Source organism: Labrus mixtus, chromosome 22, assembly GCF_963584025.1.
Source record: "Labrus mixtus chromosome 22, fLabMix1.1, whole genome shotgun sequence".
NCBI classification, from domain to species: Eukaryota; Metazoa; Chordata; class Actinopteri; order Labriformes; family Labridae; genus Labrus; species Labrus mixtus.
Genome location: NC_083633.1, coordinates 20,887,564 through 20,910,636, shown reverse-complemented (window position 1 = coordinate 20,910,636; position 23,073 = coordinate 20,887,564). Strand labels below are relative to the sequence as shown.

Sequence of the window (23,073 nt, the reverse complement as noted above, 5' to 3'; positions counted from 1 at the left end):
GACGACGCTGACGCCTGTAAACATCAAACGCTCGTTTCTGAGCGGCAATCAAAGCTCAGGTTTATAGTGGTGCAGTCATTACAACGAAAACAAGATGTATGATGGATCCAACACAAAAAAGAGCAATCAGAGAACCAGTTTGAACTCGTAAATTAAGCCAAGCTGAATGTAGGAACTGAGACATTTCTTCCTCGCTTTCAGCCACAACAGACACTTTATTAATTCAGCTTTCACTTGGCAGTGCTACAGGAAGCTGGAAGCACTAGACCAGGACCGGAGGGGGTCTAAAGGAGTCCAACTGGCCTGTTGGGAGCAGCAGATTCGGGGTCGGCGCCCTCAAACTCGCTGCAGAGAAAACAACCGTTTAACACGCTGGATTAGACGGGATTAAGGACATCTGTTGAGCTAAATGAGGTGATTCGGATGGTTTTATCCCTCCTTCTGTGACAACAAGAACCGATCAGGAGGTCTGAGAAGTTAAAAGTTAGAGTGTGAACATCACCAGGAGGGAAATCTCGGACAAAATGTAGCTACTCCAGCTATTCAAGTTGTTGAATTGTTCAATACTTCTTGTACATTTCTCTGAAAACTTTCACAGCAAAACAAATAAAAGAACAAACTACAACATGTTTTTTTACATGTAACTCCGAAAATCTACACGACTGGCATCCAAAGTTTAGAAATCACATTTTGGATTTAACCGTACGCTGATGATATTCTACTATTTGGCTCAGAAACTCATAAAATATCAGTTATTTTTCCCATTTTTGTTTGACTTTTCAGGGAATTAAATTAAAATCTGTTTTTTGGTTGCTGGAACTTGTTTCCTGCACTGTGAAATCAGAGAATTTAAAGAGGTTTTTTTTCTCATCCAAAGTGTCATTTAAACTTCGTAAATACGAGTATGGCACCACCAAATATTAAATATGTTACTTCATGATGTCCATAAATGAACAAAATAACCATCATCACAAAGTGAACATTGGTTTTCAACAGATTCTGCATTTTAACTGCGGTGTCTATGACGTTATTCAGCCCAAAGATCAATACGCACTTTTGAACTATTGATCCAAACACTCAATCAAACCTAATCAATGCCAAACACAAAGGTCTTCAAAGCCCACAACTACAACCCCTACCCAGTTATGTCATCGACGACAGATATGAATTTTGTAACGACAGAATAACACTTGGATGAAACTGAAGCCGCTGAAGTATTTTCTCCAGAGATTAAAACATTGATGACTTAAATCTTTATTTCCTTAAAACAATAAATCAACGAAAAGCAGCAAATTCATCACAAAAAAGTAAACTAAAGTTTGTTCACTTTGTTGAGTTATCTGACAAATGTTTTCACTTTTAAAAGATCAAAACAAGCCCTAAAACAGTTAATGCTTCACTTAACAAATATTTAATTGGCAGAAAACTTCAAATTAGCGACTTTTCTAGTCCTGTAGCGTCACAAAATCAGGGAATGAATGTCCAAAAAGTTCTCTTCATGATAAAGACAATGTCCTCCAACAGTCAGAAGACTCAAAAACCTGCTAATTTCAAATACAGCTAAGACAACCTGCAAACCTACTGAAAGGAGAAGCTTAAAACTCAAACATATTTAGGATTTTTGTTGATAATGTTGCTAAATGACATGAATGAACCATCGCTGTGGTTGCAGAAAGAGAAGATAATTCTCCTGTCTGTCAACTTTGGCTGCAGACTCGTCTGATGTTCATGAAAATCTGAGACAGTCAGTAAACATCTGTCATCTCGGTTGAGTCTGGAATTACTTTCTGCTGCCTCCCGCTGATATATGCACATTTATAATGAGGTTATCTCCACGCTGAATGTCATTACATTTAAAACAAAGAATGTAAAAGGAACTTACGTCTCTCTTGTGCAGGAAATCACACGTGTTGATAAAAATAAAAAAAGAGGATTCTGTTTGAGTTAAAGGTTTGAGAAGTTTGTTTGAACTGGACTAAAGGCCTCCTCAACTCTGGTGAACACTAAACCAAGTGATGGAGGGACGGGGAGAGGAGGAGGAGGAGGAGGAGGGGTGAGGATGGGGGTGTTTGTACCCGGAGCAGGGGGAGGAGGGGCCGAGCTGGAGGCCAGCAGATGGACTCCTGTGAACAATAGAAGCAGACAGATGCAGCCACAAAGAGCGGCGACCACACACTCAACACACACACACACACTTCAACGCACACACACGCCCACAGACAAGCTTACATATGTGCACACTAAGGCTGCAGTTCATCTGACCGCCACCAGGGGCTCAAAGAGGAAGTCAAATAAACCCCAAAACATCTTTATGAATAATTAAAGTCAATTTTCACCATAAGTGTTTAAAGAGCCTGAAGTGTTTCTTTGAAACTTCAGTACTTTTCCATCAATAAAATAAAGGTTTTACAGCACGTGGTAACGGCAGCAGCTCGCCAAATGTACAGAGGCTGTAGTCCTCGCCGCAGCGGCCGTGGGTTGAATCAGACAGCGGCCCTTTGCTGCATCTCATCCCCCCTCTCTCTCCTCCTGACACTTCCTGTCTCTCTTCAGTCCAAGAAAGGCAAAAAGGACTAAAAAATTAACTTCAGTTAAAACCTCAGTGAAATAGAAACTAGTAAAGTCAGTTTGTGAAACAAATCAACCTGAAGCTCGACATGAGAAACAAACTCTGAAACAGGAAGTTCACTTTAAACAAAGTGTTCCTTTTGTGGCATAATTACATTATCAGTAACATGAGTGAAATACTGGAACATCTGCTGTGAGCAGAAACACGCTGCACCTCTTCAGATTGAGACATTTGAGAACTTCCTGCAGACACCAGAGCGAGGAGGGGGAGGGGGGGAGGGGGGGGGGGGGGGGTGGTTGGCTCTGAGGGGACAAAGGAGAGTCCTTTTTTGTTTTCTGTCCTTCCCTACCCCCCGTCTACAGCTCGAGGCAGAGAGGAAACATCCCGACACATTGATGCATTAAGGGGCGGGGCCTGGCTGCAACATGGAGGCTGACAAATTCAGGGAGGGGGGGGCTCATATCTTCTTCCCCTGGTTCTGTGTTGACTTTATTATGACTCTTGAGATGCTGAAAGGAGGAAACTTTCTTTACACTAACACTGTCTCGTTATTGAAAGTTTGTTTTGTGATTCTGGTCATACAGAGCTGGGTCTTTAGCTTTTTCTTAAAGGTGCAAAGGGACTCTGCAGATTAAAGGAGTTTGGTAGTTGGTTCCACCACCGGGGGGCGACAGAGGAGAAGAGTCTAGTTAGAGGTTTAGGTCCTCATCTTTGGATAAAAATCTAAATCTAAGAACCTTTTTTTTTATTTCTGCCAACATCAAACTTTGTGATCTTGAGATTTCTTTAAACTAAAAACATTTCAAACAAGTTATTTTGCTCCATTTTCTTTTCAAAGCCCGACCTCCTGTTTCCATGTTTTAAAGATTTGTTCTCGCAGCCTGACCTCGTCTTTGCTTCCTGTTTACTCGACCACATCTCATATACCCTCTGCCCGCTGGAGCCCGACTGAGCACGCTCAGTGCCAGCTCCGTGCAGAGGACAGACTCTGGAGCGGATGCCAGGGAGAGAGAAAAACAAACGTGAACGCTGGATGTAAATGAAGCGTTTTGTCCAAACAGAGAGGCTGCGGTTCGCCACATGTTGGAGGCAGACTGGACATATGGCGAGTAATTAAAACCCGAGTCAGAGAGGAGCAGGACCTGGACTTGACGTGAACCTAAAGACCTGCAGCTCCTGGCCAACTGTCAGCACCTGTAACTGCAGGGCGTCTCTGTTTCTTCATCCTTGACGGGCCGAGGAAATGTGTTAGTGCGCCTTTAACTTAGAAAAACAAGCTGAGCCTTTCAGGGACACAAACAACAACGTTTAGAGGACGTGCATGAACAATTGGATGATGTTGAAGTTTAACTGCTGCAGGCTGGATCAATGTGCTGCAGCAACACAAACCTTTTGTTTCTGTTAATCAATCACACTCCTTTAAAGTTCTTCATATTTTACAGAAAGGGGAAAGCTTTGTGTCTCTCTGCAACCATTTCTCTCCTCTCCTCTCATCCCTCCTTCCTCTCCTCTCCTCCCTCTCCTCTCCTCTCATCCCTCCTTCCTCTCCTCTCCTCCCTCCTTTCTCCTCTCATCCTTCCTTCCTCTCCTCTCCTTCTTCCTCTCCTCCCTCCTTTCCCTCCCTCCTTCCTTCCTCTCCTCTCCTCCCTCCTTATCTCCTCCCTCCCTCTCCTTCCTCTCCTATTCTCCTTCCCTTCTTCATCTCATCTCCTCTCCCCCCTCTCCTCTCCTCCCTCCTTCCTCTCCTCTCCTCCCTCCTTCCTCTCCTCTCCTCTCCTCCCTCCTTCTCCTCCTTCCTCTCCTCCCTCCTCCTCTCCTCTCCTCCCTCCTTCCTCTCCTCTCCTCCCTACTCTCCTCCCTCCTTCCTCTCCTCTCTCCCTCCTTCCTCTCTTCTCTCCTCCCTCCTTCCTCTTCCTCTCCTCTCCCCTTCCTCTGCTCTCCTCTCCTTCTTCTCCGTGCCTCGTCGAGTGTGACGACTTTCAATATCTGTGTATTTGGTTTTGGGGCCGGCGGGCAAATATTGACAGAGAGGAAGCGACTGAAAGGCGCTCGGTTTCTGCAGCGCTGCGTCTCAGATGAGTTTTCCTGCACGGCGGCGGGACTCGGAGGAGGATACTCAGTCTGGCTGCGGGGGCCTCCATCAACACCAAACATCGTCTGTCATTTATTTCCAGCGGTGTGCGGCGGTTCCCACAGCCTGCTCCCGTCATCTGAGCTGGATCTGGATCAGTACACACCTGTTCAATAATCACTTCCTCTTTTTCCTCGTCTGATTCCACTCTGCAGCTTCAGAGAGTGACCCGGACTTCTGCATAAAGTAGTCCCCTCTCCAACTCAATGATTCGCTCCTTACAGCCAATTACTTCACCCGTTAAAAAAACAGTCGGCTCGCCTTCAAAGCAACTCCCCCTACTCTTTTTCGCACCACTCAAATCACTTCAAATGAGATCTACGAGTCAATACAAGGAGTCAATATTTAATTTGCTCATCGCAGGTGGTGATTTAGTCATGCTGGATCTCTGTCATCATCGTGTGCAGCACAGAGAGGACAGTTAGCATGACACCGACTGACACGGAGGTCGTTAACAGGAAGAGGAAACTGAAAACTACAGGTCCACTTAAGGTGCTGTCCTGCAGGAACAATCAGGGTCTGATTGATGTGATATTCTGTCTGTGTGATGATGGGCTTAGAGTGCCCCGGTGCATGCTGGGATATGTAGTTGTGGGCTGAATGAGGGTCAGAGGATCAGTGATGCTCCGCCTCCTGTGTGTCAAACATGAAGATCTCTCGTGAGGATGAAGGACAGCTTCAGGATGATGTTGACGATTGATTTCCGGCTCGTCTCGTCTTTAATTACACCTCGGGGAGGAAACGTAGAACGCTCTCTCTGAGCGCTCTTCATAAACGGGCCCAAACACACACACCAAAGGGATTCAAACCCACGGCGACAAAGATTTTAGTCTCCATACCCGTTAGGCTACTTGGTGCCCCACACACAACCTCCTTCTGACCCTGTAAGGTGTGCAGCATCAGTTACCATGGTGATCTAAAGAGATCCAGCTCCCTGACACTAAAAAACTCAGACTTTAGGTTCTGAAACATGGATCTGTCCTCCTGTTCACGCCTCAGCTGAGAGAAGAAAAATGCAAATCTGCCTGTTTACAAGGTAAACCTGTGAAACAAATGCAGCCTCAATTACACACACTGCTGCTCTGCAACAATTATCCTCCATCACGGCAAGCAAACTTCATTTAAATGAGCTCCTCTCCTCCTGCAGAGCTCCGTGCACGCCCTCACTCTCTCTCTCTCTCTCTCTCTCTTTTTTTCTGCTCCGGCCTGCAGACAAACGAGAGGCCAAATCGACTTCACTGCGTAATGAATCGCAGCTCTGAAATTAAACTGACGGGTAATGAATCTCCATCTCTCTGCTCCTTACGCTCCTCTCTTTGTCTCCGAGGCAGCCCGAGGAGTCGTTTACATTCTGCAGAAGTTTTTCCTGCAGCCACAAACGCTCGCTGTCACTTAACGAGAGGACGGAGATGAACTGTGGAGACACGGAGGAAACTGAAACACCTGGGTTTAACTCAATGCAAACAGGAGGAGGAGGAGGGGGAGGAGTCTGTCTCTCCTCTAAGATCCACAGCAGTTTGACTCGTGCATAATCAGCGACGGAAAAGGAACTTAAAGCAACTTGGTGCTTTTTCTGAAGTCACTCTTGACTCCTCTGACAGCTGGAGTAACCTTCAAAATCAAGAGTTCACAAGACAAACAAACCATAGTCCCTCTGAAATGAATAACCTTTAGCTAATTTCAACCATTTCTCCACCAGCGAGCTTCCAACATGGCTTCATTTCAGTGATTGTTCCAGCCTCAAACTTACTCAAATATTTCACACAAAAAAAAAAAAACAGAATATAGGCAAAACAAAGTCCAAGTCTGTCACACTCGTTTTGGTTCATTCAACAATCAAAAGTTTCTGCAGTGACACAACTTCTGTTTCTCTCAGCGATCGCGTGTAACAGCACATAAACACCTCAGGTGTCCTCACCTGTCCGTTCTGAAGTTCGAGGCCTTTGCACAACGTCTGATTCTGCAACAGAGAAAGAAAAAAAAAACACAATGAGCTGAAATGTTTTAACTTTGACATTAACACAACGCTGGACTTCCATAGGCTCACACAGACTGTGACACAGATAGTTGGCTGCAATTTTTGTTACTTAAAAACAAGAGTTTAGGGGCTCCAGTGGCCTAGTGGTTAGTGTGCCTGTGCCCCATGTACAGAGGATGTAGTCCCTGAATCCATAGGCCAAGGTTAGAATCCGGCCTGTGGCTCCGTAGTTTTGAAACAGGTATCGATATTCTTTGTTTTTGTACTTTGTAATTTAGCCCGTGTGCAGGATTTGTCTTTGCAGTTTTTGATGGATTCATTCCTCCCCTAAGCACCCGTTTGATTAAAAAGATGTAGATTTTAAAAGACTCAGTTTTACAGATCATTAAAATAACAGAGATTTCATTAATTCAAGACGCAGGGCATCGTAAAGTAAGACGAGCTTCATGCAGTTTTAAAAAGAAAGAAAGAGGAGAAACAAAGAGCTGGAGGAGTTTTTTTGGGATTGAACGCTGCTGATTATTGGACATTAAAAAAAAATAGCGCTGTGATGTTTCCCTCGAGTATTCTGAAGCAAACACATCAGAAACGTTTTTTAAAAATGCAAAACAAGATTATTAAAGTCAGACAAAGGCTGCTGCTGATTGTCTGAAAACAAAGACAGAGTGATGTGTCGGCGGAGCAGGAACTCAGAGTTCTCTGAATGTTTGTTTTTCCAGGAGAAAGATGGGCTGAGGCAGAGGAAGGCACAGACTGAATTTGCTGCTCGCTGCATCTCAATGACTGTTTTCTCTCACCACATAATCCTCCCCCTTTCCCTGAATGCAACAAAATGAAAACAAATGGCGCCCCCCCCACCCCGTCAGTATTTACAGCCAGAGCATCTGTTCAAAATGCACACAAACACAGCCGGCTTCTGCTTTCCTTGTTAGCATTTGGACGGGGAGGATTTTTTTGAGGAGAGCATTAGCGCTGTTTGGCTAACTCCGACGGGCTTCATCTCTCACAAGCTGCGAGCGTGGAGCCTCGTGGGGGAAACGGGCGGCCACCTGCCCAGCTGCCTCCATCTACATCCTCCAAAAAAAACAAAAAACTTCTCAGTGCAAAATGTAGCACACAAAAAAACATCTGGAAAAACATGTCTGTTTATTTAAGGGCTTATGTTTGAAGGTCACAGCCAAAGGTCAACACATTTAAAAATGTACAGATGTCGAGGTGTAACCTCTCAGGAGCGGCCTTTTTTTATATCACAATAAGCTCTTTTGGAATTTGGGATTTCTGTTCAGTTTTTAGTTTATCCGGATTTTTACTTGGGCATGAAGAAGGGGGTTCATCCTCTGGGGAACAGGAATGTGCTCTTGTAAGGGTTTGGGTCCGTGCCTCTTTGTTGACGGTCTTCTGGAGAGCGGTGGAGACGGTAAAGTTAGCCAAAAGTGCACAACTTGACAGTAGATTCCAATGAAATCCAGCATAAGGTCTTGAAGTATCTTTCAATCATGCTTTATTGTGAGAGTGCTGGCGGCCACGGACGCGAGTCTTCCGGCTCTCAGTTGGTCATTGGCCAAAGAGTGACATGTTCCAGGGCGAGGAGAGAGCGGAAAAGGTAAGCAGAAGTAAAGAATGAGAGTTTAGGCAGTCTCAAATATCAGAACGATTTCTTTAAAAATAGTTTGGTAGTCATGGTGATGATTTGTTAAATGTTTGGGAGTGGATATGATGACAAATATCCTTCCAGGTTGCACACACAGTTTCATGTTTACCAGGCAGCAGACACTCGAGGTCTGACATCTGGACTCTGGGCTGTCGGTTTTTAAAAATCTCAGGAGGCTGGAGGGAGCGCGGTGCGAGGAGGTCTGGATGAAGAGGTGGCCACTCGGTCCCCGTTGTGACAGCAGCTGACGGCAGCGTGAGGCCGAAACATGCTCCGACATGCCGGTGTTCAATTAGAGGTGTGGCTCACATATTCACAGCTCCAGCAGGAAATAGAGCCACTTAGTTACAGCGAGAATGATGTTGGAGCGTCGTTTAGGACGCCTGTGGATACTGTTTCTACATGTTAATTAAAACAAGCTCCTGGAAGCTCCATTTAGCAGCTGGTCTGCCAATTTTTAGAGGGAAAAACATTTTTCTTAGCAGCAGTGTTGGTTTTTGACCAAGCAGGATTCTCAAACAGCAGCTGATTCAAATATTTATTCACCACTTTCTCATTAGACATCTTAAAAGAGGCTTCCAAAAGCAACTAGGATATACATTATCTTGTATTTGTGGGGCATTTTTGTCCTTATAGGGGCAGAGGAGAGAGCAGGGGATGACACACAGCAAAGCGAACCGACGGCCTCTGGGACGAGGACTATAGCCTCCCTACATGGGGCGAGCCACATAACCGCTTGGCTATCAGCGCCCCTTAAAGAGCAATTAAAGGAAATTAGTCAAAAAATTGGGGCTTCTTAAAAAAGAATAAGCTCCAGCAAAAGAGATCATTCATAACTCAAAGTAAGACATGTTTAATGTGGGTAAGGAGTTCCCCAGGGGTCAATCCTGGTGCCACTTTTATAAAACATTTTACAACTCTCCAAGTTGCAAATTTTGCACAGAACAGTAAACTTTAACTTCCACATCAAATTGCTAACAAGTCTGCATATCACAGGATTTATTTCTGAGATGCATCACCTTTAACATTGCCAGATTGTACCCGACTGGAAAATCAAACAAAACAACTTTCTCTGCTTGTCCAAACTCCATGTTTAAGTATTTTTATGCAAAAGGGATGCCATGTAATGCTGAATTCTGCTTAAATTCAAATCGCTCAGAGGTTCAGTAAAAGAGAGAGAATAAAGTAAAAGCCAGTCTCAGTTTTCCCCCTCTTGAATCCGAACCTGATCTTTGAGGCTAATATTGAGCGAGAGTGTTGATATGTGTCCTCTGACCGCTCACTGTGGAGAGAATGATGATTGAGTCGGCGGCGCTGCAGACACTGTGTGGCCTCTCAGTTTGCCTCTGGGAGCTGCAGACGACACGGCGTCATTCATTTCTGAACCTGCAGGCAGGACGAGCGAGTGTGTCTGCGTGTCATCAACTCACTCCATCTCCATCCTATCACGCAACAAATTGCCTTTTCATTAGATGCAGGTAAATTAAATTGTCTTTTGTCTCTGCTGCGGCGAGTGTGAGCAGGAAGTCGTTGTTGTGCGGACACAGAATACATTACAGCGCCGACTTGAAGAAACGTATTGCAGACTAACAAGTGTCTGTTTTTGTTGTATTTATTATAATGTCACGAGTTCTGTTGTTATGATGTGAGCTTATATAACACCTTGATTTACCTAACGTTGCTAACTCAGTGATGCTGTAGAATTGCATCATGGGAAACGTAGGATCCTGTGTCTACCAGCCGATCGTCAGGACGTCTCCACCTCTGCTGCTCAGATTTGTACATCTCTCAAAGGTGAAATATAAAATATTTTCGCTGCGCCTCTGTTGCCGAACTATAGGCCCTGATTGGTCCTGAAAGAAAGGAGGTGGGAGGAGCTACAAAGAGGTCACTGACAGGATCCTGTGTTACCCGAGATGATAAAATGGAGAAAAGAGGAAAAATAAACTTGTGTTTCGGCGGCTTAAAGGTCAGTTTGTTGAAGCATTAGAGCTGCACGCATTATCATATATTTACATTTAATATATTAAGTCAGAAACCATCAGAGGCTGATTCACGGCCTGCAGTCTGTCTGTATCCCTGTGCGTGTGTGTGTGTGTGTGTGTGTGTGTGTGTGTCTTTATTTGTATGTGAGCAGGAGCCTTGTTATATTTGGCATGTTGCTACGGAAACCGGCCTTCATTTAAGAACTATTATTGTGAAGGCTGAACAAACTGTGCCGAGGTTTTTCTCTCTTCCCGTCTGAAGTCTCCCTCTGACACAGAGCTCAGGTACAGTCAACTTCAACGTCACGCTAAAGAGCACCAACACAAAAAGAAAAAAGAAAAACTCAGCGGAGAGCGAGTCATTATTTTTCATTAAGCAAAGCCGCACAGTAATCACTCTCCCTCTGCAGGCACGGATTCAGCTGACCGATGAATAATGTGCACACACACACACACACACAGAATCACACACACGTATATCTGGGAGCTGTGGAGACGATACGGACTTACAGAAAGAACTCAGCGCCTGCAGGCAGCAGCGCCACTTCAGCTCGCTCCAAATAATTGGGTTAATTTGGCCGTTTAGCGCGATGAGGCCGCAGGACGGGAACCAAAAAAAGTATATAACAACAGTTTGAGAAAAATGGAGAATAAAAAAGCTCTGCAGCAGCTCCACGCGGCTTCTGCCTTTATCTATTCCTCTCGGGCTCTTCTGTCCAAACCCCATTTATTTTTAATTGCTTTTGTCCGCATCTTTGTTTACGTCTCTGCGGCCTCCGATAAGCACGCAATAATGGGAAATTAATTTGAATACATTTACAGAGGTAGCTGAAATGTCAGAGAGTACAAAAATACAACTCGTTGCAGCAGAGTGGAGCTCTTCTTCTTCTTCTTCTTCTTCTTCTTCTTCTTCTTCTTCTTCTTCTTCTTCTTCTTCTTCTTCTTCTTCTTCTTCTTCTTCTTCTTCTTCTTCTTCTTCTTCTTCTTCTTCTTCTTCTTCAGCAGTTTAAAGCCCATTCTGCTGCTTACATTGTGGTTTCTGTGCAGCGTTTAGGTTTCCACACGCATGCTCATAAAGCAGCTGGAGTCTGACAGGCTACATGTAAACACAGTGTAGGTCAGAGAGCAGAGGAGACGCAGCACGGCCGGCTGGTCACACAGTGTGCAGTACAAGCCGGGGCTCGCCCAGAACTTTAAACCCTGGATACTTGTAAAAATCAGACGATAGTGATACCCCGTTTCAATACCACGGCAACCAAAGCATGCATCCTCACTCTTAAGCTGCAGAGTATATTTAGATATTATCTCCCACAACCCTGAACTTTAAATCATGTGACACACGTTCACTTTCAAACTCTGGAAAAAGTCACAAAAAATTGCATTTCTGCTAAATCCTGCTTTTTTTAAGCTGAGGTTTGGTGTGTCAGTTTGCCCCTTAATACTACACCACCCTTAATCCACATCAGCCTGTTGCCATGGAGACTTAGAAAGCATCTCACTCACAGGTCCTTCTTGCGTTTTCACCTTTCCATCAATCTCCCCGTCCTTACAATTAGATGCATTCACGTGCTGTCCAAAAACAAAAAATGGGAGGAATGGCTTCTCCGTGCAGAACTAGCTTGTAGATTTTGCCGTTTTAAAGCTTCTACAAACACATTCATGTAAATTGAGGCTTTTATCCCCCCCCCACCCCTCCTCATCCCCCCCCCTTCACTCCAACATCCCGTCGCTGCCTTTCACCCATCACTCACGGTGACCTTGTCTGAGAAAAACAAATTAAAGTCCCATTTATTACTCGCCGCTCTTTGTTAGCGCCTGACTGGCAGTACAAGGACGGACCTCCTTCAACGGCTAAATTTAACCCCAAACCACCAAACTCCACACCAATTACTCACGTTTTTCATTTAGCTGCTTTTGAACTCTTCAAGCTCGTTTCTGCACATCTTTGTCTCTGAGTAGCCGACGTCACTCACAAACAGAAGAATAAATTGCTGCAGATATTTTTCATTCACGAGCCGAGCGGACACGTTCAAAGGGCTTTTTTAACCTTGACATGAAGGTCGGCCTGTCGTTCAAACTCAAGAGGCGTTTCAGCAAACGCAAACCATCATGAAATGTTCACATTGATCATCATGAACTCCTGCAGCTGGAGGGAGAAATCTGATCAATCCTACAGTGAGTGTCAGAGCAGGTCTGACTGACACTGCTCAGAATATATATCGTGAATAATATGCAAAGTAACCTTCTTGTAATCAGCTGTAGGAGCTCTTAATTGCCTCACTGATTTGCTGCAGAGCTGCTGCGGGTTAGCAGAGACCTGTGAGTTACATTAACTCTGAACTTTTGAAGGTAAATGGACGTGAAAATGCAAATGAAGAACTCTTTAGTCGCAGCAGCCGTTTATAAATCGACACTTTTAAAACGAAATTCACAATGCAAAGTCATGCAGCTCGATTCTTTGCAGCATATGATTTGGAGAGCAATGTATTAGTTTGACATTTGTTCTTAATGGTAAAGTGTGATGAACTCTGCATGGAGACAGGTGGGGAAATGGAGAAGAGAAACATACAATGCATCCAAGGACGAGGACGTTTGGAGGCCTTGGACAAAGAAAACAATCAAACGTGATTTTTTTTCTTTCTTGTTCTGAAGTGAAATCCTGTAATCTTTAAACCTGGGCAACATTTTTACATCTTTAAGCGTCTAAATGCCTGAAGTGGGTCCACTAAAAGTTGTTGTTAGTCTAAGGGCGTGGTCACACTAACCAAAAAATACAGAATTTGATGATTCAAATGCTGCATTAAAGGTGACATATCCTCCTCTTCTTCAGTTTAAATAAGTCTCAGAGCTCCTCTTCAACATGTGTGTGAAGTTTCTTGTTCTAAATCCACTCTGATCCTGTATTTGATCATGTCTATAAACCCCTCTATTTCAGCCCTGCTCAGAACAGGCTGTTTCTGTGTCTGTACCTTTAAATATGTAAATGAGCTGTGTCTGACCACGCCCCCTCTCTGGAAGGGTTTGGGTGTACTCTGTGCTTTCTCGTTCCATGTCCTATTGTTTACGGTGAGAAGGCAGACTCAGAGGGCAGAACAAACACCTAGCTGTGGGAGTGCCACCCACCTGGGGGAGGGGCTACTGCCCTTTGTGATGTCATGAAGGGAAAATCTCCAAACGGCCTGTTTGAGCACACATTTTCTGAAAAGTGGAGCAGGCAGAAGACAGAGAGGATGGACTTTTCTCATCATTGGGGGGTTTGTAGACGGACTAGAGACACATGTTAGTAATATGTGACATTTAAGGATGTTTCTAGGCCCTGGATTCACCCAGGATTTGGTTCAGAGCGATTTTTAGGTCATAGAAAACATTTCCTGACATGTGAAAGAGACTGAGAATTCATGACAACACATGACATTGAACCTGAAGGAGCCACACACGCTGTATGAATAATCTAAATGCTGTGTGTGAGGTAATTCAAACTCTTTTGTTGGGGACTAGAAATGAGATAATTAACATATTCTACATTTGATCTTCAGACCTTGCAAAGAGTGTCTCGTGTGTTTAAAGTCTGAAAACAGGGAAACAGCATTCAAGGACGTTTTCAGGCCTTGAATTTGGATATTGAAAGATTTTCTCTGGCTGCTCTTGTTCAACGATCATTCTCAAGTCAAAGATTTCCGCTGCACTTTAGTTACCAGGCAACTTGGCTGCAGGATTTTTTTTTTTTTTGAAGTGAGACGTGATTAAGCAAACATATTCTCTCCTCTGAAGGCCCACGATGAAAACACATTTCCATTCAGGCCTCTCTCCTCCCTGCTTCTGATTCCTCACATGTAGCTCTTTATCCAGCCACAGCGTGTCATTGCCTTTGCATGAATTGTGGCTGGCACCGGCGTCCTGAAGACCGGGGAGCGATAAAAAAATATAAAAAAACACGAGTGTTTGTCGACGGCGCCCTGCAGGCAAGGAAATATGTCAAAAAAAAATCTCCTTGGCAGAGGGAAGGTGACGCATTTGCAGCTCTAAATCTCAGCTTAAACCAGGAAATCCCTTTTCAGTTTGGATCCCGATCATCAGCCTCTTACACCGCAATAAACTGTCATGTTGCTTTTACATGTTTGCATTGGTGCCGTTTTCCCACAGCGAGGCCCGGCTTGTGCAGCAGCAGTTTATTTACACACACACACACACACACACACACACACACACACACACACACACACACACACACACACACACACACACACACACACACACACACACACACACACACACACACACACACACACACACACACACACACACACACACACACACACACACACACACACACACACACACACACACACACACACACACACACACACACACACACACACACACACACACACACACACACACACACACACACACACACACACACACACACACACACACACACACACACACACACACACACACACACACACACACACACACACACACACACACACACGTTTTAAAGCATGGCAGGGGCTAATAATAGCGTGGCAGCCGAGATGTGGAGTGTGAGAGGAGACTGCATACGAACCATGCCATCTTCTGGCTGCAGCAGAGAGAAAAGAGGCCGAACACGCAGAGGAACACAACAAATCACTGTCGAGGCTGGAAACAGAGATACTGCTGCTCGCTAACGATAAGAAAAGCACAGAATCAGAGTGGGAAATGTGTCACCGACTGCAAGAAGCATCTTATTTAACACGCCGACCTCACGGAAACACACACCTGATACGGATTCAAGAGACTGGAAATGCAACAATGTGGGGTTCAGACTGCAGAACAAAAACACAGGAATAAAGAGGAACACTTCAAACATTCACAGCCTGAATTTAAAAGCGTCCTGTCCCTTTAAGAGGCTCTGCAGCCCAGTTTGAGGAACAAAATCAGTGAAATAAACAAACAAATGACTCAGGAGGAAGTCACTTGGCTGTGATTTATCAGCCGTGTTTTCTTCGTTGGTCTGAGGCCAGGAGTATGAATAAATGATCAGAGTCGGGGATTGAACCTCTGAAGTCTTTAGGTGACGAACAAACGAGACGACTGTCCCGCACTGGATCACACGTCTGCACACATCTGTCCTCCTGCCAACGCCGCCTTCTTTATTTATTATTCTCAGAGAGTTCTGGTGTTACTGATCGTGTTGAGAAAGGTAGCGCTTGAGAACGTTAGCTTGTCTTGTTTCATAAAAAGTGGGTTAGGGGGGTTAGACGAGACGATCGCTCCTCCTGACCACAGACATCAAACCGCAGCAACAGACTACAGCAGGCTGCACCATTAGCAAGCAGTAACGTTAGCATGCTACCATAAGCAGGCTGTGTAACGTTAGCAAGCTGTATCATTAGCAAGCTGTAACGTTAGCAAGCTGTAACGTTAGCAAGCTGTAACGTTAGCAAGCTGTAACCTTAGCAGGCTACCATTAGCATGCTGTATCGTTAGCAAGCTGTAACCTTAGCAGGCTGTACTGTTAGCAGGCTGTACCGTTAGCAGGCTGTACCGTTAGCAGGCTGTACCGTTAGCAGGCTGTACCGTTAGCAGGCTGTACTGCTGGCTGGACTTTTTTATTTCTGTGGTGTCAAACATTTATCGATATGGTTCGATGTTTAACATTCTGGTCTGTCGCTGCCTTCACTCTCCCTGATGAACGTCCTCTCTGCGGTCAGATCACCGGGTTTCTCTGAACGCCGCCTGCTTCTGAACCTTTCCATGTGAAGCTGTGACTCACGGGTCAGAGCGACTCGGCAGAGAGAAGGGGAGGAATATGGCTGATATTTTTAGGTGAGTGACTCACACAGACACATCTCTCTCTCTCTCTCTCTCTCTCTCCTCGACTTAATGTCTTAACTCGAACAATAACGAGCTGACGCGAGGAGGATGAAAGGAGCCGCTCACCGCTGGATGGTGTGTTTTCATTATCTGAAACACAAACCGGGCCTTCTGTCATCGACGGCTGAAAATAGCTGCACAGAAACGAAGTGTGAAATCAGAGTTAACTCGTCTCCATCCTCCATCACTAAAATCTAGATCCACAGAGGGAGATATTTCAGCTCTGAGTTTCTATCTCCTCGTTTTCATGTTTTATTGTCCTGAACGTCACACACAAGCTGCATGAGAGAGGTTTCAGGTCGACTTTGTCCTCCTGTGCTGCTCGGCTACATAAACAGAAGAGTTCAGGAATGTGTAGTTTTATAAGTTTTACAGCAGACTGTAAACAACAAGGTGCAGACGAGAGTTCAGATCACGCTGAGAGGTGTGAAAGCGACCTGAGGAGAGAATCCTCCATCTTTGTGTGTCAGGTTAACTCTTATGGTTTCCCAAAGAGCTCAGGACTCTGAGAATAAAGAGTCCAAACTGTAGATATAGATTTAACAGAATCTCCTCTTTTGTGTATTTACTTGTTTTTAAAATCGACCGTCGGGGGTCGAGTACAAAACCAGACGCAGCAGTCGGTTTTGATCGCAGCTCGTTCTTTGTTGTCGGTTTGGTTGTGGTCTCTGGGTTTGAGACGACCCGGCCGAGTTGAAGCTCGGGCTGCACGGCGGTGGAGACAGCGAGTCGCCTCCTCTGAGGGGCGTCGCCTCTTTGAAGTGTAGTGTGTTTTCTCTCCTTCAGTCGTACAGAGAATCCTCTGGAGGTGCTCTCTCAGACCCCTCCCTCCAGAACACCCCCCCTCCCCGTCAGCTTCAAAGTTTGGGGACGTTTGTGCCTCCGAAGTCTCCGAGCTTTGAAGTGAGGACGGCTCGGGCACAAAGGTGCGTTCATGGACCTGTAAAACACAGTCTCGCTGATATCAGGTTTGTTTTTCTGCTGGAAGGTTTGCCAGAAGATGAACTGACGATGACTCTTTGTCCTCCTGACTGAGAAGCACTTAAAAAGAAGAAACTAACTCTTCAGAGAATGTACCGGCTCTTTAAAAGGTCTCAGCGTCACAGATCTACACTTTCTCTTTGAGCACAAAGCTTTTTCTTTTTGATTAGACTGATTAGACTTTTTTTTACCTTTATTCATCTCCCTGTGATTTCTAAACTCTGAACAGCATCATGTGTGCACTTTTTCTTTTAGGGTTCTGAGAGTCTGGACAGCGTCAGCTCTCAGGCTCCACATCATGAACACTCAGACTCTTGAAGTGTTTTGTTGCTGCTGGTTCAGTCGGAGGTTAAATTTAGCTGAAAACACCTCATCTCTCCTGCAGAACAAAAAAGGAGGGGGAGTTTCTCTGTGGCATTTAGTCGTATTAAGTCTTTACCCGGCCAATGTTTGTGTCACTGCCGCTTTGATTAAAGGGATTTCCACAGATTATATTCCACACAAACTAGAAGGCATTATCAGTATTAAAGCAGCGCCGCCCGGAGCGGTTCTGCAGATCTGAGGAACAGATCAGATCATGGATTAGACGCACGGAGGCGTCGACCTGACAGCTCATCACAGATTAACTCCGGCTCCATCCCCACAACACCAAAAGAAAAAAAGGCAAACGTCTGCTGAATGTTTGGACCCCCGGAACAAATAAGAAAACTGCCTCAAAGGACGGGAGGAGGGCTGAGCGTGAGAAGGCACTTTTTAGGAAACACTTTGAGGTTTGCTGTTTAGCCTTGTGTTTGTGTACACGACCAGCTGCATCATGAGTGTACATATATGTGACGGGTTTTAAGGTTGGTACACACCAAACTGACAACAAAGAACAAGCTGCGACGAGCTCCGTCTGCAGCATCTTGTTCTCTCCACCGCTGTCAAGCCAAAAAAAAACGCTCCATACACACCAAACTGATAGCACCTAATCAAATTGTACTTATGCATGCTTGAGAGGCAATTACTCTCCATACCAGCAGGGGGCGGCACAAGAAGAAAACGCAAACACAAAAGTATTAACTAATCCATTCATACACATTCACACTCACGTCGATGAAGCAGCAGGAGCAACTTGGAGTTAAGTGTCTCGCCCAAGGACACATCGGACATATGGCTGCAGGAGCTGGGGATCGAACCCCTGACCTTCCAGTTCAGAGACGACCCACTCTACCACTGAGCCACAGTAAAGACAGGAACAGGAAGTGGTCAGGGGAAAGTGTGTGCACTCAGTTGTTTGGAGCACTGAGGCGTTTTCTTCTCCTTTGTTCTCATAATTCATCGAACACTTTACGTTTAAGGTGAATTTTTTGCCCCGAGGCGTTTAATGGCTGTTTAACGACTGAATCATCATTAAGGTTTAATTAGATGGAAGTCATAAACTGCTAACGAGACCTTTCTGCAGAGGACGAGCTCTGGAAGCATTTTTACCACTTTAAAACATACAGAAATTATAAAAAAGGCATTTAGAAGTCTGTTGTCTTTGGATCATAAAGAACATTTTCTGATGAAGCCGAGTTGAAGTCAGGTGAATTAAAAAGTATTTTATGTCTTTCCAGGTTGGATTATTGTAATTCTCTTTTGTCAGGGTGCTATGGTAAGTCTCTAAAGACTCTTCAAATAGTCCAAAACGCTGCAGCTCGTGTACTCGCTAGGACTAGGAACCGGGACCACATTACTCCTCACGGGCTCCCTATAAAATCCAGAATTTTAAATCCTTCTTCTCACTTAAGAGAACAATGGTCAGGCACCATCTTATCATAAAGAGCTTATAGTGCCGTACTACCCTTTGATAACATTACGCTCCCAGAATGCAGGCCTGCTCGTGGTACCTACAGTCTCTAAATGTACTATGGAAGGTAGAGCCTTCAGTTATCAGGCCTGCTCGTGGTACGGTCTCTAAATGTACTATGGGAGGTAGAGCCTTCAATTATCAGGCCTGCTTGTGGTACCTACAGTCTCTAAATGTACTAAGGGAGGTAGAGCCTTCAGTTATCAGGCCTGCTCGTGGTACCTACGGTCTCTAAATGTACTATGGGAGGTAGAGCCTTCAGTTATCAGGCCTGCTCGTGGTACCTACAGTCTCTAAATGTACTATGGGAGGTAGAGCCTTCAGTTATCAGGCCTGCTTGTGGTACCTACAGTCTCTAAATGTACTATGGGAGGTAGAGCCTTCAGTTATCAGGCCTGCTTGTGGTACCTACAGTCTCTAAATGTACTATGGGAGGTAGAGCCTTCAATTATCAGGCCTGCTTGTGGTACCTACAGTCTCTAAATGTACTATGGGAGGTAGAGCCTTCAGTTATCAGGCCTGCTCGTGGTACCTACGGTCTCTAAATGTACTATGGGAGGTAGAGCCTTCAGTTATCAGGCCTGCTCGTGGTACCTACAGTCTCTAAATGTACTATGGGAGGTAGAGCCTTCAGTTATCAGGCCTGCTCGTGGTACCTACGGTCTCTAAATGTACTATGGGAGGTAGAGCCTTCAGTTATCAGACCTGCTCGTGGTACCTACAGTCTCTAAATGTACTATGGGAGGTAGAGCCTTCAGTTATCAGGCCTGCTCGTGGTACCTACAGTCTCTAAATGTACTATGGGAGGTAGAGCCTTCAGTTATCAGGCCTGCTTGTGGTACCTACAGTCTCTAAATGTACTATGGGAGGTAGAGCCTTCAGTTATCAGGCCTGCTTGTGGTACGGTCTCTAAATGTACTATGGGAGGTAGAGCCTTCAGTTATCAGGCCTGCTTGTGGTACGGTCTCTAAATGTACTATGGGAGGTAGAGCCTTCAGTTATCAGGCCTGCTTGTGGTACGGTCTCTAAATGTACTATGGGAGGTAGAGCCTTCAGTTATCAGGCCTGCTTGTGGTACGGTCTCTAAATGTACTATGGGAGGTAGAGCCTTCAGTTATCAGGCCTGCTTGTGGTACGGTCTCTAAATGTACTATGGGAGGTAGAGCCTTCAGTTATCAGGCCTGCTTGTGGTACGGTCTCTAAATGTACTATGGGAGGTAGAGCCTTCAGTTATGGTTTTACTTTTGATCTTAAGCAACACCTTGAAGTCTTTCTTCAACATGTTGGTGTCTGGCAGGCTGTTTTGAACTTGTTTATAACTTCTGTTCAAAGATCAGAAAAGTTACTTCCTTCATGTTATCTCTCATATTTATGTTGAAATCTGGTCCAGCTTCCTCCTGCAGTGAACATCAACACCTGCAGGCTCGACGTCTGTCTTCTTATTTATCGACGGTGCAGCGTGACATTTAGTGCGCTTTTTATGATCATCCGGGTGATGTAATGTGATGTTCGACCTGGAGACCTTCACAGAGAGGAGGAGGAAGAGGAGGAGGAGGTGGAGGAGGAGGAAGAAGAGGAAGAGGAGGAAGAGGGAGAGAGAGAGGAGGAGGGAGAAGAGGAAGAGGAGGAGGAGGAAGAGCGAGAGAGGAGGAGGAGGAGGAGGAGGACAGACGAAGAGCAGCCCCGGGCTCTGTTGGGGGGGGGGGGGGGGGGTCACTCAGACACTCGGACAGTGAGCTGATGGGACCGAAGAGACATCAGAGCCTGAAGCGGACATCACACACACACAGGAATGTGAACATCAGTTCGAGAACTTTTCTTCTAGCCGCTGCTCAACTCAATTCACAAAATGATGTTCCTAGCTTATATCCCTGTCGATACAACAGAAGCTTTTAGACAAGTCGACTAGTCCCCAGGTAAGATATCACCATTAAACGTGGCTGAACACAGTCTGAAAGTATATTTAACTTTGGGCTGCTAAAACGTGTGGCGATGTGCATCATGAACACGCCACATTCTCCCACAAAGCACGACTGAAGATCACTAAATACAAGTTCACAAATAACACTTTCACACTTGCAAAAAGTTCTGCGTTCAGACTACAAGTTTTGATAACAATTTCCATCCACACTGATCCGCAAAACTGACTAAAGCGCTGCAGTGTGTGACTTTGTAATGAAACAACACACACATGAGCACATGTATGAACGTTTGTGTGGACAGCTGGGAGTCATGACAGTGGACATTTTCACAAACAGAACTCTGGACATGGCCATTGCTGTTGGTTTGAATTAGACATATTGATGTTCAAAACTCTGGTAACCTTAAAATTAAATTCTGGTTTCAGGTTTCTGTTTTCCTGAAGTTTTATTTCTTCCAAGAGAATAAAAAAAATCCTTCATTTATGAAATCTGCTAAAAACCTGTGAAAATACCTCGAACTGATTGAACCGCAGAAGACGCCAACGTGTGTTTGAATACACGTCTGAATGTGTGAAGAGAGTGTGAAGCTGCTCTTTAAAGACACAGAGACAATATTTATCATAGCAGCTCTACAGAGGGAAAGAAAAGGCTTTACAGCAGAGGCTCTGAACTGTAAGAGAAACATCAGACAAATATCTGTGACAACAAAAAGGTTTGACCCCGTCTGTAGTGTGGTACTAACCGAGACCAGAGTGCTCCAAGACCAAGACCAAGACCAAGACCAAGACATACCCAAGACCAGAGTGCTCCGAGACCGAGACCAAGACATACCCAAGAGCAGAGTGCTCCGAGACCGAGACATACCCAAGACCAAGACATACCCAAGATGAAAAATCATCATCTTGTGTTCAGGGGGCGTGTCACTGACTTAGACCATAACACCAGGAAGGTTGCGGCTGTAACCATGGGATGAAAAAAATAATAGTATTTTAGAAATCACAGTAATGACGTGGAAAGACAGCCTGTCAGTGGTGGTCTTGACCGGCCTTGATTTAAAATCCAGAGTCCGCCGAGTCTGAGACCGAGACAAGACCGAGTCAAACTGCTTTTGATTCCGAGACGAGACCTTTAAAAAGTGTTCTTGAGACCAGTTTGGAGTCCTACAACACTACCAGTCTGTGAAACATCTGGAGTCAAACTGCTGGTTTTCTCTACAGTCAACGTGAGCTGATGCTGGAAGGTAAGAAACGACAACAGACTAAAGACGTGACAAGATGTGATTTTAAAAAAGTCATTTCACAATTTCTTCAGTTCATTGACCCCAAACATTCACGCTATGCTAACAGGACGCAGAAGTCTGACTCTAAATCTATCAGCCAGGTTTGTGTGTTTTACAGACTTCATTAATCCCAGAGGAGACGTTCACATGTGTCGTCTCTGCAGCATCTGTTTGCTTTTGTCAGGTTCCTCTAACAACAGATTGAATCCTCGCTGGTGCAGTTTGGCTGCTTTCTCTCGTTTCTTTTCCAATGACTGCGCTGTGAATTTTTTTTTAAAAACAACAATCGGGCTGAGATGCAATCAAGATCTGATGATTAACCCCGAGCTGCGACGCCATCACCATGGAAACTTTCCTCTACTTTATCAAACGTGTTGAGGAAAAAATTAACATTTCAGGAGAGACGGTGTGTGAAAAGAGAAAAGATGTGACCTTTGAAAAGAGTCGAGAGGAGACGTTCCTGCACACACGTTTGTTATTCTCGTGTTTTGAGTTGTTAACCTGATAAAAAAAAAAAGGCCTCCATCGGAGATCTACTCCAGCTACAACATCCACCTGATCAATTTTTCAAAGGGTCTTTGAAGTCACGCTTGTTGAATTCAGAGTCCTACTTCCTTTTATGGCGCGGCCTCTTCCCTCCTTTATAGGAAGACACCAGGAGACTCAATAATGCATAAAAACACAGGGCATTGTGGGACGCCGGCCCCGAGAAGGAGTATGCAAATGAACTGACTCCTCCCACACACACCAGAGCACAAACAGTGGATTTGTTTGGTGCAGGTTTTAGGGGTTCATTTCTGTGTTTTCAGCTCGAGCGGAGACGTGATGCTGCAGGAGGATTCTGATATTTGTGGAGGTAGTCGAGGTACAATCAGCCTGATGCG

General features: G+C 45.0%; 1 protein-coding gene across 5 annotated transcripts in view; it reads right to left on the bottom strand.

The window, feature by feature from the left end:
* phf21b (PHD finger protein 21B) overlaps positions 1 to 23,073 on the bottom strand; it is a 70,705-nt gene that overhangs the window by 34,137 nt on the left and 13,495 nt on the right. For 4 of the 5 annotated variants that reach the window (XM_061030007.1, XM_061030008.1, XM_061030009.1 and 1 more), the window contains exon 2: positions 6,619 to 6,660. The exons of the other annotated variant lie outside the window; for it this stretch is intronic. In XM_061030007.1, the coding sequence (XP_060885990.1) occupies positions 6,619 to 6,660 (42 nt within the window). The remainder of the gene's footprint in view (positions 1 to 6,618; positions 6,661 to 23,073) is intronic. 5 annotated transcript variants of the gene reach the window in all.